The sequence below is a fragment of the Aotus nancymaae genome, unplaced genomic scaffold (assembly GCF_030222135.1).
Source record: "Aotus nancymaae isolate 86718 unplaced genomic scaffold, 86718_ANA_hifiasm-v0.15.2.pri h1tg000003l, whole genome shotgun sequence".
Taxonomy (NCBI): domain Eukaryota; kingdom Metazoa; phylum Chordata; class Mammalia; order Primates; family Aotidae; genus Aotus; species Aotus nancymaae.
Window position 1 is genome coordinate 67,087,725 of NW_026988414.1, and position 13,896 is coordinate 67,101,620.

The 13,896-nt window shown below is 48.9% G+C and overlaps 1 protein-coding gene across 1 annotated transcript in view; it reads right to left on the reverse strand.

Annotated features, from left to right (window-relative positions):
* Positions 1 to 13,896, reverse strand: part of ITGA11 (integrin subunit alpha 11) — a 153,956-nt gene that overhangs the window by 57,376 nt on the left and 82,684 nt on the right. Inside the window, exons 6-10 of the mRNA XM_064382029.1 lie at positions 11,129 to 11,256; positions 9,849 to 9,997; positions 3,672 to 3,816; positions 3,035 to 3,200; positions 1,255 to 1,325 (exon numbers count right to left, since the gene is read on the reverse strand). Of these exons, the coding sequence (XP_064238099.1) occupies positions 1,255 to 1,325; positions 3,035 to 3,200; positions 3,672 to 3,816; positions 9,849 to 9,997; positions 11,129 to 11,256 (659 nt within the window). The remainder of the gene's footprint in view (positions 1 to 1,254; positions 1,326 to 3,034; positions 3,201 to 3,671; positions 3,817 to 9,848; positions 9,998 to 11,128; positions 11,257 to 13,896) is intronic.

A 13,896-nucleotide genomic window follows, 5' to 3' on the forward strand; every position in this document is an offset into this window, starting at 1 on the left:
CTGGAGAGGTTTAAACCGCTGTGCACATGTAACAGGGCTGTTATTAGAGTAGGGCAGTTACATTTACATCTTGCTGTTATTCAAGACAGTGGGCATGAGACTGTCCAGATGCAGCTCAGAAAAGTCTGAGTGTGAGTGGCGTTTCTGTCCATCTGCCAGCTGCATGTCATGCACGTGTCCCCCTCCCCTCCAGTTTGGAAGCTCTGACTCAGATCCCCAGAGATTCCTTCTCACAGAGCAGCTGCTTAGCATAGAGGAAAGAGCATGAGACTAATATTTTTCTGATGAATTTTTCTCTAGCAGGTCACTTAACCTTCTCATGACTTGAAGTCTTTGTGTGTAAACTAGGAACCAGGAGTCCTGCCCTATCTGCTTCACAGAGGAGTTAGGAGAGGGCAACGGGAGGATGAAAGTGACACAACTAGGATGCACTAATAGGCCTTTTCTGGCAAATGAGGAGGAATGGGTACACTCCCATGGTGCCAGCCCAGGCAGAACACACCCCCTCTCCACACACACACGCACTTGGGACACCTGTCCGTGCAAAGCACACCCACGGGAGCACGCATCTATACTGACAAGTGCAGTTGGTATGTTTCCCCACGTGGCAATCCTGGGCAGGACTTTGCAGCATGTTAAGCATATTCACAGACATCGACTCCCCTGTCCCTCTTGCAATCCTGGGAGTCTCCAGCCCCTTCTTACAGACCAGCATTAGGTGAAGCACACAGAGGATGAGTGACGCAGAGCCCCAGATGTCACGTGTTGCTTGTGACATCACGTGCCCCTCTCTCTGTGGGCCAGGTCCCCTGGGACCTCTGCAATCTGATGCAGCACCCACACAGAGAGAGGGGCCCTGCTGGTCACCTGCCAGAGCACAGCTGGAACATATGGAGACCCTCCCGACACTGACATGGGGACGCGCCCTGGCACATGCAGGGCACTGGATTTTACACAAGGCTCTGTGGACTGAATGGGAAGGTGTACCCTGCACCTCACAGGTGAAATATGGGATTGTTATCTGTAGTCCATTCACTTCTAAAGAGGGCTTAAGACAGTATCAATAGGTGGATGACCTCCACTGCCCTCTTCGAGCCCACAGAAGACAGGAGGCAGAGAGACCCCAAGAGAGAGAGAAAGCGAGAAGAGTCAGCCCGTCTGTGAAGGTGGATGACAGATCCAGAGAGCTGGAAAGGGGAAGAGCGTGCCTCAAGAGACAGGTGGGGGCTCTGCGCCCATACCACCACCACGTACCTCCACCACGTGCGAGGAGAAGCCTGTCTGTGACATCTCCAGCCCAAAGGAGGTCTCGTTCTTATTCGTGCCTGCAACAGAGTAACAGAGATGTCAGCTCCATGCCCAATCACTTAGCACAGACAGAGCTGCCCCTCAACCCACAGCTCCTGCTTCCTGGGGGCATCATCAGGAAGTGGGGCTCTCTTTCGAGGGGGGCTGTGAGGCTGAGGCCAGTAGTGTGCCAGCCTCCTCAGCCCTCCCCAGCACCCTGGGCAGTGGGGGGCACCACACCCCTTCCAGGTGCCCATGTGGGTTGTTACTGGTAGAACCCACTTCTGAAAAGGGCTCAGGACAAGCTCTATTACAGGACCTGCATACCATAAGGCTGCTAAAACTGGGGAGGAAGCAAGCAAAGGTGCACGGAAATGGTGTACGTTTGTGGCGAGAAATGGAATTTCCCACTTTGTTCATTCCTTTTCTTCACCAGCTTTGGTTCCAGATGCCTTTGGATGGATCTCAAACATCAAATGGACCCTCAGAGGGAGGTGTGTCACCACTGCAGATTTGCGTAAGAAATCGCATGAGTGCTGAAAGCCTCTCCCGACAGAGGGGGCTCCCGGAACACATCGTTGGAACGAATGTTCTCATCACCCGAGGCGACCATTTTGAGGAGAAATACACAGATTTGGATATTTAAGTTCTGGAGTGGGTGTCAAAGCTCACGTTCATGCTTTATATTCATCTGCCCTTGTTTACGAGGGCCATTTTAGTCTCTTCTCGTGTGTCTGTGGCTTGTCATTTCCAATGCACTGCAGCCTTCTAAGGCTTTACACTGCCTTCTATTTCCTCTTATAATCCTCCCATATGCCCAAAGCCTGATATTGGAAGGGCCCACTATAGCAATTTATGGTACAAATGAAATTTGTGCAAATCAAAAATGGAGTTTGAATCACAAGGAGAGAGGTCACCTGAAGGACTCTGCCAAAAAAAGATGCTTCTGGTGGAGTGGAAGTGGCTGGCATATGGGGGTTAAGGGTTTCAGAATACAGAGTCAGACCCCACAAGGTACAAGCTAGGGTTGCCTGATGCAATATAGGATGCCCAGTTAAAACTGAATTTCAGACAACAAATAAGTTTTAACCGAAGCCTGCCACACCCACTGTGTTTTATTTTTGCTAAAGTTGGCAACCCTAGTTCAAAGCCCACCACCCTCCCAAGCTGTGGGAGCTTTGGCACCGAGTTCCTATGAGTTTCAGTTTTCCCAGCGGTAAAATGAGCACATTAGCAAAGCAGCCTGTCAGCATTGTTCATAAAGTGCACAGCCTCACATCCGGCAAGGAGTAACACTCAATCGTTGACATTTATTATTTATTTACTTTGGCGGAAAGGGTCTGGCTCTGTTGCCCAGGCTGGAGTGCAGTGGCGTGATCTCAGCTCACTGCAAACTCAACCTCCTGGGCTCAAGTGATCCTTCCACCTCAGCTTTCCAAGTAGCTAGGACTAAAGGCGTGCACCACCACACCTAGCTAATTTTTGCATTTTTTTTTTTTAAGAGATGAGGTTTCGCTTTTTTGCCCAAGCTGGTTTTGAACTCCTGAACAGCAGCAATTAGCTTACCTTGGCTTCCCAAAGTGCTGGGATTACAGGCGTGAGCCACTGCGCCTGGCCTGGCATTTGTGATTATGGAAGATCCTTGCTAAGCCATTCTGTTTTGTGGGACTGGGTTGTGCTCTATGGGGTTTACCTGATGATATAAGCCCAGGAGAGAGTGGATCCCCTCTCAGCATGAATTGCTCACCTTCCAGGCTGAAGATTCTGTCCCCTAGGGCATCGACAATGTCCTTCAAGGCAGCCTCATCCGTGACATTGAAGAAATGCTTGTCGTCGGGGTCACTGGCGATGTATTTGATTTCATTTAGAAAAGTTTCCGGATTGATCCCCCTGCGATTGTAGTAACCCAGAACCTGCCAGGGAACAGGGGCAGGAACGGCAAGCCAGAACATAGCACAGACTTTCCCACACATCACAGGCCTAGACCTTGGGACCCCATGGCGGGCCGGAGCCAGGGCCGGTGGCCATGGGAATTCCTTATGATGCCATTTGCATTTGGAATAGACTCTCTTTTAGGGGTAAGATAAAGCCCTTGCATTAAGCGAGGGTCCTGGGAGCTGGGAGGTTTGGAGGTACATTCTAGCTTTCTGAGGTTCCAGACCCTCCCTGGCAATAGAGGCGGGGGAGGAACCCAAAGCTTTTGTGGATAGGCCAGAGCAGTGCAGGAAGATTCTCAACCTGTTGTTTAGAAGATGAAATGGGAGGTTTTTCTGAGGGCCTGGACACTTGTGAAATGGTCCTGCCTCAAAATGATTCTGCCTGGAAATGGTCCCTTGGAGTGCCCATGGATTTGATGGCAAGGCCTTGGGCGGGCCGGGACTTACAGCCACCGCGTATCTCGTTACGTTGTCTCTCTCGCTTTGCTGGATCACCTTCTCCAGGTCTGGGCTGTCGTGGGACTCCCCATCTGTGATGACAATCATCACCTTCTTGGCTCCTTTCCTTCCACCCTTCTGGAAAGCCTCTGAGCTGGAATCCAAGCACAGGGGCAGGGCCATGAGAGGGAAGTGGGATTGGGGCAGCCCCCGACGCTCCTGCAGAGGGGCAGCCACAGAAGCCGGGACTGAGTCCTCCTTGGGCAACCCAACAGATGCCAGGACCTCAAACCAAAGAAGTACCTGGATTGAGAGGGCCAGGGCTACCCTTTCACCAGCTGCTCAGAGGGGTCTTAGATCTGTTGTCTTTAAATGATACTTTGAAAAGGCCCTTTGGAGTCCTGACCTTGCCTTTTTGGACAGGCCAAAGGGATGAGGTGGACCTGAGAAGGTAGTTCAAGGGCAGGGGGCACCCTCTAGAGACATTAAGTCAGTGGTTCACAACCTCAGCTGCTTTTCTGGGTCTTTAAAACCTGTTGGCCAGATGCGGTGGCTCACACCGGTAATCCCAGCACTTCGGGAGGCCGAGGCGGGTGGATCACAAGGTCAAGAGATCAAGACTATCCTGGCCAACATGGTGAAACCCCGTTTCAACTAAAAATACAAAAATTGGCTGGGCATGGTGGTGCATGCCCGTAGTCTCAGCCACTCGGGAGGCTGAGGCAGGAGAATCACTTGAACCCGGGAGGTGGAGGTTGCAGTGAGCCGAGATTGCACCACTGCACCCCAGCCTGGTGACAGAGCGAGACTGTCTCAAAAAACAAACAAACTAACAAACAAAAACAAAACTCTTGGCTGGGTGCGGTGTCTCACACCTGTAATCCCAGCACTTTGGGAGGCTGGGGTGAATGGATCACCTGAGGTCAGGAGTTCCAGACCAGCCCGACCAACATGGCAAAATCCTGTCTCTACTAAAAACAAAAATTAGCCAGGTGTGGTGCCTTGCACCTGTAATCCCAACTACCTGGGACGCTGAGGCAGGAGAATTGCTTTAACCCGGGAGGTCGAGGTTGCAGTGAGCTGAGATCAAACCACTGCACTCCAGTCTGGGTGACAGAGTGAGACTCCATCTCAAACAAAACAAAACAAAACAAAAAACATGACTGTTGATACCCAGGCCTCATCCAGATCCCCAAAACTGGAATCTCTGGGGTAATGGCCTGAGATTCCATTTATTTTGATGAGACAGAGTCTCCCTCTGTTGCCCAGGATGGAGCGCAGTGGCACAATCTCAGCTCTGCAACCTCTTCCTCCCGGGTTCAAGCGATTCTTGTGCCTCAGCCTCCCAAGTAGCTGAGATTAGAGGCATGTGCCACCATGCCCAGCTAAGTTTTGTATTTTTAATAGTGACAGGGTTTTGCCATGTTGGCCCGGCTGGTCTCAAACTCCTGGCCTCAAGTAATCCTCCCACCTCTACCTCCTAAAGTGCTGGGATTACAGATGTGAGCCACCACGCTGGGCAGGCATCGGTATTTTCTAACACTCTGGTGCGCATCCAGAGTTGAGACTCACTTTCCTTAGAACCGAAAACAGGATGTGCTGGGGTGACTCAGCACCCAGACAACACTAACCCATAAAAGACATCCAATGAGGCCAGACAGAGCTCTGACTTCCTCACGAGGACTGCTTTGATTCTATTTTGGGAAATATTAAATATCAAATTCCATGACACATTTTCCTCTTTCTCACTTTTTATTTTGTTTTCTGTACCCGGAGCATGAGCTGGACCCACCTATCAGGCAATCCAGCCCAGGGGGCAGCAGGGCTGGCACCTCGACCGTCAGCTTGGCAGAGGCTCTCGCAGCAGCCCATCGGGCTACAAAGCGTGAAAAACTGGCTCCCAAACCACCACTGGCCTTTGGTGCCCTTGTGGCCAGCCCTCCTTCAGACCGTGAGGTTCTGGGAGTATAGGCATGGTCTCACCGAGGAGTCTGGCCCAGAAGTTAGAATTTGCCAGTAAGGATCTAAAGATAAATGTTCTCTTAGACTCAGAGGTTATTCCTCATGGGTGTGACCCATGGCAAGGCAGTACAGGCCATAGAGTTAAGCTCTGTAGTGGCAGGTTAAAGGACCACATGGTTTTGGTATCAGAAGTATCTCTTCTTACACAGCACACTGAAGAACTGAGGTGTATGGTTTAGGCGTTGGGAAATTCGTAAAAGCTGGAATAAGTTAGTTTAGAACATCTTCAAACTACCAGTGAAGAGAAAATACATCCGCCATTCTCTTAGCAGTGCTCCAATACGCTGGATACGTTGCCTTAAAAAACCCACTAATTTTAGTATGCGCTGTGGACAGAAGCCTGCAGACGCACATGCCACATGACGAGAGCAGGTTTTGAGCTCAAGCTCAACCCAGTAGCGGGAGAACTCTGCTGTTCTTTCCAAGGAGATTCTAGATGCTTCCATGACTGCATGGAAGGGCCAGGCCCAGGAAAAAAACACCCTGCAAAAAAGCATGGCAGGAGCAAAACAGGTTTTATTATATATGGAGCCAGGAAAAATGTCAGGATCATATTTCCACAGAGTGGAATAGTGTGAATGTCTATACGAATCTGTCATCATGTGAATATCAGCATGACTCACCAGATTTTAAGTTCTGATTTTGCACTGGGTAAAGGGACTTGGATTTGTTCCGTTGTAAATTAGATTATACATTCCTTGAGAGTGGTAAGAGCTTTATACTCACAACGGGATCCATGGGCCTAGAAGCCAGAGTGGCCCGTGGAGATTTGGGCCACGTCATAGCTCCTTTCTGCTCAAAACCTGCACAGCTTCCTCCTTCTCTCGGGGAAAGCCCAGGTTCTGAAAATGGCTCACTAGGCCCTCCGAAATCTGGCCCGCTGCCTCTGTTAGCCTCTGGTCCTGCTCACTCACCCCCACCCACACTGGACTCCTCATGGTCTGGAAGGCCTCAGGCACACCAAGCCTTTGAGCTGTTCCCTCCCAGCCATCTGCTGGCAAATAACTCCCTCACCTCCTTTCGAGTCTCCAGTCAAAGGCCACCTGTGAGTGAAGCCTTTCCCCACCACCCTGTTCATGCCGATTCCACACCTGCCCTCTGCACTCGCTACCACACTCCATTCTCCCCACAGCATCCATCTCCTTCTAGTATGCTATGTTATTTATTTGTTTACTGTCTGCCTCCCTCTCTAGAATGTCGGCTCACTAGGGTGCAATATTTGTACCCGTTCTGTCTGCCTCCCTCTCTAGAATGTCGGCTCACTAGGGTGCAATATTTGTACCCGTTTTGTTCACTGATCTAGCCCTGGTGCCTGAAAGAGTGTAAGGCGTATAGTAGGTGCTCAATAAAGAGTGTGATGTGGACAAACCTAGGATCACACCACATGGTGGTGCCCTCCCCGCTTTCCTGCTGTATGTAGCTGCCAGGCTAATTTTCTTAACGTACATATCTGATGATTACACTTTTGTACTCAAGAACCTACAGCGGCCACCATGCTGGTTTTAACGACACCAACATCACGCCCACCATCTTTACATGGATCACTTCCTACCAACAGGAAACCCTTGCCATGGTCAAAAGAAGTACACCCCTGAATGCAAGGGCTCCTTGACTTCCCCTCTCCTCTGCTGTTATCAGGGTGGAATGTCTTGTGTGGCTCGTCTTCTGTCCACCTCCTTCTGCTGGGATCCCAGGGTCTTCCCAGGACAGGTCCAGTGCCGCCTCCTCCTGACAGTTCTCTTTGGCCCCTCCACGGGGGCCCCTCCCTCTCTCATCCTCACTGAGTTAGGGTTAGGGTTAACACTTGTCACAGCCCCCGCATCAGACTGTGAGCTGCCATGGCCCGGACCCACAGGTTACCGACGTCTTTTTAAGCCCTCATGTTCATGGCCTGAATCTTTGCTCTTTTGTAGGTACATAGGAAAATGCATTAAGAATAAACTGAGGTTGGGTGTGGTGGCTCACACCTGTAATCCCAGCACTGTGGGAGGCCGAGGCAGGCGGATCACAAGGTTGAGAGTTTGAAACCAGCCTGACCAACATGGAGAAACTCCATCTCTACTAAAAATACAAAAATTAGCTGGACGTGGTGGCACATGCCTGCAATCCCAGCTACTTGGGAGGCTGAGGCAGGAGAATTGCTTGAACCTGGGAGGCGGAGGTTGCAGTGAGCTGAGATCGTGCCACTGCACTCCAGCCTGGGCAACAAGAGTGAAATTCCACCTCCCCCCGAAAAATAATAACTGAGTGTGGACAGAAAACCTTTCACCTTAAGAGGCACCAGCTGCAATTTGGGACTTGAATGTGGCAGGTTGGTTGGGAAGAGTAGAATTCCAAACTTCATTTGAGGTGGAGATTGCAACCTCAGCAGTGCTTATGAGTCACTGATGGTTCAAACTACCTGGTGAGTCACATACGAATAATTGACCTGAGGTTGGTAGGTTCTAAAGTGAAGCCCAACCAGTGGGCTTTCTCCCTGTATGAGTCAGTTAGCTTCGCGCTGAGAAAGCGACAGCTGGTGGTTATGCGCTGCCTCCCTTGCCCCAGCCATTTCACAAGGGCCTGCTGGGAGTCTCAGGCCTCACCCTGATGAAGGCAAAACAAAAACAGAAAAACGGCGCGTTCCTCGTGAGGATGAGTAAGAGACCCACCTCCACATGGAGAAATGCTCATTTAGGAAAAGCTTGAGCAAGTTTTATCAGCAAACAGAGACATGCTAGCTGAGCAATAAATTAATTGTAAAGAGTTATGGGTTGGAAAAATCTCCATCTTTTGAGCACATGAAATCACAATACTACTAGTTATTTTTTTTATTTTCTTTTTTCTGAGACAGGGTCTGGCTCTGTTGCCTGCTAGGTGGAGTGCAGTGGTGTGATTTTGGCCCACTGCAACCTCTGCCTCCTGGGCTCAAGTGATCCTTCCACCTCCACCTGCTGAATAGTTGGGACTACAGGTATGCACCACCATGCTTGGCTAATTTTTGTAGAAACGAGGTCTCACAATTTTACCCAGGCTGGTCTCAAACTTATGGCTCAAGCAATCCTCACACCTCAGCCTCCCAAACTGCTGGGATTACACCGCACCTGGCCTGAATAGCTCTTACCTTGTAGAATTTTTTAAAACACATCAACTCACCCTATATAAGGTGAGATTATTAGGTAACAGGTCTGTAGTCTTAACAAATGTAGCAGAGCTCCTATTTATAGGTGTAAAATTTAGACATTTAAAATCAAAATGCCTTTGACACAGAGTCACCTTATGAGTTTAGGCCTTGGCTCGAGATCCCGGGGGATTGCCTTCAAAATCAGCTAATTTTAGTGGAGGTGAGCACATTGTTTTGAGCAACAACGTTACTGGAATAAGCATGCAGCCTTCTGCGTAGACAATGTCAAGGGATAACATGTACCTGGATGTGTGAGTTCTCGTGTGATGTTTAGGGGACCAGCCTCACTACTCTACAGTCTCAGGTGTCAGACTTGACTGTGTTCTTTACACTCCATTGATGACTAACACTCCATAAGAAGATCCCACTCTCACAGAAGCTACTTCTTACAGAGTGTCTTTGGGAGAAGCTATTTTCCAAAGTTGGCTGTAACAATATTCCCCATCCTAAATGCTCTTTTGTAAAATGACCTTGCTATTCATCCACCAAGGGGCAGAACCAAATTCCCCTCCCCTTGAGTCTGGGCTGGCCTCAGTCACTTGCCCAACCAAAAGAATGTGGCAGAAGTCATATTCTGGGCCTTTTAGACTAGGTTATAGGCAGTCTCTCAGATCTGCCTGGGTCTCTTGGGAAGCTTGCTCTTGGGACAGACACTCCCTCTAAAACTCCAGTTGTCATGTCATGAGGAAACCAAGCCACATGGCCACATGTGGGTGCTCAGGTCACCAGTCCCAGCTGAGCTGTCAGCCAACAGCCAGAAACAACTGCCAGCCATGTGAGAACCTTCATATGACAACGTCTCCAGGTGACACCAGATTGCAACCACCTGAGAGAACCTGAAAGAAAACTGACCTGCTGAGCCCAGTCAAACCCCAGAATTTTGAGGAATTTAGAAATTATTGCCTCAAGGTACTAAATTTTGTGGTGGTGTGTTACTTGGCAATAGATAACTAGAATAACATCTAAGATCTAAAAAAAGTTTTTTCTTTCTTTTTTTTTACCGTGCAAATTCAATGCCAAATGCCGTCCGGGTCTCTGTTCCTCCTCTCTGCTCAATGTGGCTGGCAGCTTCCACCACATCTTTTACAGACCTGTAGTCATTGAGGTGAAACTCATGCACCACATCTTCTCCATACTGCACAACTCCAACCTGCAAGGTAGAGGAGAGGGCAGCAGAACATCTTGACACTCTGAAACTTAGACTTTGAGACTGAGGATCCCAGGAGTGCCTCTGTGTGATGATTCAGGAGGGAGGAAGGCTGAGTAACCACAACCAATGGGAAGTGGGTTCTGCAAAGTTCTGGGAATAAATGAACAGGTTGGTGGGACCAGAAGGGGTGCATGTAGAGAATGAAGACTTTGCGATTGAAATAAAGGCCAAACAATTGTGCTTCTTTCTTAGCAAAACAAAAGCGGAACAGAGAATCTAAGTCCAAAATATTATGAACAGTGTGGGTGGAAGGCCACAGTGTTTACCAAACTCCAAAACTGAGGGTCCTTAAAACTTGGAAGAGAAGAGGTTCTTTTATCACCATAGGTGATAAAATAATGACAATATCAATAGCTTCAAAATAAACAGAAAGCTACAAAAACTTATAGTATGGATAGAATAATGAAATGTTCCTGTTGGATGAGCCCACAGGGTTTATTTGGCACACGTGCCCTTCTGATGCTGGACTTTCACCCACAACACTCCAAAGGATGATCTTCTGGTGGTGGGGAACTCATGACTTTGTGAGAAAGTCCACTTCCTTTTTAACAGCCCTAATTGTTACAAACAATTTCTTAGATTGACTTGAAATCTGCCATCTAGTAACTTCTAGTCATTAGTCCTCACTCAGGCAGAATGAAAGGAAATAAATCTACCTTCACTTTAGCCAGGCACATTTCAGATATATGAGCTAGCAGCTCTGACCTCCTCTCCTGCCATCTTCCCTCCACAATCAATCTAATTCTCCCCCATGCCTCACTCAACAGGGCTCTAGTGTTCACTCAACCATTCCCACCTTCTTTCTCACTTTTTAGCTTGTCTAAGTCTTCACAGGTGGTGTCTTGTGTCTGACCCATGAAGTGAGACCCTCCCCAAACTGTCCCTTGAAGTGCTACACCAGAGATGGGTGCCCTGGGCTGCAGGGCCCCGGTGCTGGCTGGCCCTATCGTCTCTGCCCTCTTACCTACACTTCCTTCGTGCGTGCAAAGATCTCACCTAGCCCTAAGGCAGCACCTGCCATAGGTTTGGATGGCCCTGTTCAGAAGTGGAAAGAGCCCCAGACATGCTCACCTGGATCTGCCCTGGGCCGATGTAAAACTTCTTCAGGATGTTGATGAGGAAGTGCTGAACCTCCACCCAGGGGTAGATGCTGTTGGAGCCATCCAGGACAATGACGATGTCCATGTAGGTCTGGCACCCTGGGAAGTGGGGACACAGTTACGACTACCCAAGGAGAAGTGTCTTCGAGTCTGATTCTCTGGACGATTGTTGCAAGGACGACTGAGTGACTGCTTCATGCGTGTAATTCCTTGGGCTGGGGAGCTGTCCTTGGGCTGGACATTTATTTGGGCAGCGTGAATAAGCCCAGAATTCCTGGCTCTGTTCCACCACTTTGCTGTCTGTTTGAACAAAGCTTAAATTAAGCCTGATCACTTCTACTCCTAATCAGGGACTGACCACCACCCACAGGCCAATGCTTCCGAGGCAGCCAGCATGGCTCAAATCAGTTACCTATCATCGTTTGTTTTGCTGTAATGAGCAGGCTGGCATTTACCACTTTCAGCCTAAATGAATGGATTTCTGTTTTCAGGAGGGAGATATGATGTCGTGGATAGAAATGTGGGATGTGGCATCACACTGACTCCTGGCGTTGGCACTCCCTAGCTGTGTGACCTGGGGCCAGTCACGAAACCTCAGTTCTCTCTTCTGTAAAAGAGGCACAGTGATATAAAGAGTTGTCATGAGGAATTAATGAGAAGATGCTTCTACAGGGCTGAGCACGAAGCAAGTGCTCAATAACTTTAAGCTGATCCTGGTTTCGCTTTTTTTTTTTTTTCCCCAAAGGAAACCACTGGGTAAATATGGTACTGATATCATCAGGCCAAGCTCTCATGCTGTTATCTCTGCCTCTGAATATAAAGGTTTATGTTCTTGTAACTTTAATACTAAATTAGGCTGGGAGTGGTGGCTTACACCCAAAATCCCAGCACTTTGGGAGTCCGAAGTGGGTAGATCACTTGAGGTCAGGAGTTCAAGACCAGCCTGGCCAGCATGGCAAAACCCCATCTCTACTGATAACACAAAAATTAGTCAGGAGTGGTGATGCCTGCCTGTAGTCCCAGCTACTTGGGAGGCTGAAGCATGAGAACTTCTTGAACCCAGGAGGCAGAGGTTTCAATAAGCCAAGATTGGGCCACTACACTCCAGCCTTGGTGACAGAGCGAGACTCTGCCTCAAAAAAAAAAAAAAAAAAAACAAACCTAAATTAAAAGGAATAATAAAAATCAACAGAGAAAATTCAGGAAACATTGGCTGTAAGAAATGTAAAAAAAAAAAAAAAACCCTCCTCTTTTAAAATCTAAGTAATTTCTTTCTGTTTGTCAACAGTTGGAGATACTTTGAAATATTGCATACACTCTGTGTCTGGGCGTCTGCTCATTTTTATTGGCGAGTTGTTATCCTGTTATGAAATCTACTTTATAACAATGCTGCATGATCCTTTTGTGTGTTAACTGTTCCAGACGTTCTTGCATGGCAAAGAGTCACTATGTCATAGTCAGTGCTGAAGAGACAGAGGAAGATGGGGGTGGCTTTGAGTTGGGGTGCCTGTTGAGGGCTATGTGTTTAGTAGAGCATTCTAGAAGCATCTGGACCACTCGAATGCCCACCTGCACACTGTGTACAGCATGTGGTGACCTGACACTCCGGGCCTGGCATAGCATCATACATTGTCCTTTTCAGGTTTAGTTCAGATCTATAACGTGGACTGAGCACCTGTCGTATCCAGGAGCTCTGCGTGGTGCAGGCGGCCGTAGGGGTGACCGAGGCAGAAATTCCTTGCTTTGGAGGAGATCATCATCTTTCAACAGGTTTTTTTTTTTCAAAAATTTTAAGCCAGCGTTATTATTAGAATTGTGATTGTTGATTTTTCTTACAATTTCATATTTTTCTTTTTAAGACACCTCGGGAACAAACTGGATTGAGGGCTACGGTTCCTAAACATGGCTGAACACTCCCTTGGGGAGCTTAAACACGCACACACTCACACACATGCACACACGCACATATATGCTCCTACTGAATTAGGACCCACACGGGGTGCCCTGGAATCTGCATTTGATAAGCCTCAGAGCACTGCTGCTGGTCAGCCAGGTGAGGAGAACTCCATCACATGATGTTCAGAGACTCTAGGGTAGTCACATCTTAGCCTGGAGGGACTAGCTCTAAGGATGGTGACATTCCCCAGTGGACATTCCCCATGCCCTCACGTACCCTGACCTCAGGCCTCCTCCTGTGCCCGGGCTCTGCCATTCCCTCTGTCATTTTGTGTGAATAGAATCCAGTTCTCCTTATCCCACTGGAGGACCGCCTTTCCACCCCTGCTGGATCGATGCTTCCTCCTGTTCCCTTCCCCAGCCCCATCTGGCTGGGCCCTGTCGTCTGAAGGGCGGCTGCCGGCAAGCCAGAGGTGCTAATTCCCGAATCCTCCATAAAACGGGCAGCAGCTGCTTGGGTGATGGTATCTAGTGCAGGGGAAATAGTGAGGCTCAGAGCCAAGAAGTCTGGGCTTGTGGGAGCAAGGTCTGAGCAGTAATTCCCCAGGTTTTCTTGGCGGGTGGGCAATGAGCAAGAGGTTTTTATGGGCCAAGAGGCTCTGGACGGGCTGGACAGGGCTCCCTGCTGTGTAGGAGCACTGGTTTGGTGGAACTATTACTAAGGTCCTTCATCTACAGGGTTACTGCACTGCACAACATCAGGGGGCGCCATTCACATGGTAGTGTAAGTGAATGATACCCCCAGAATTGTGCAGTGCACAGCTTGCCTGCCACATGTGCTAG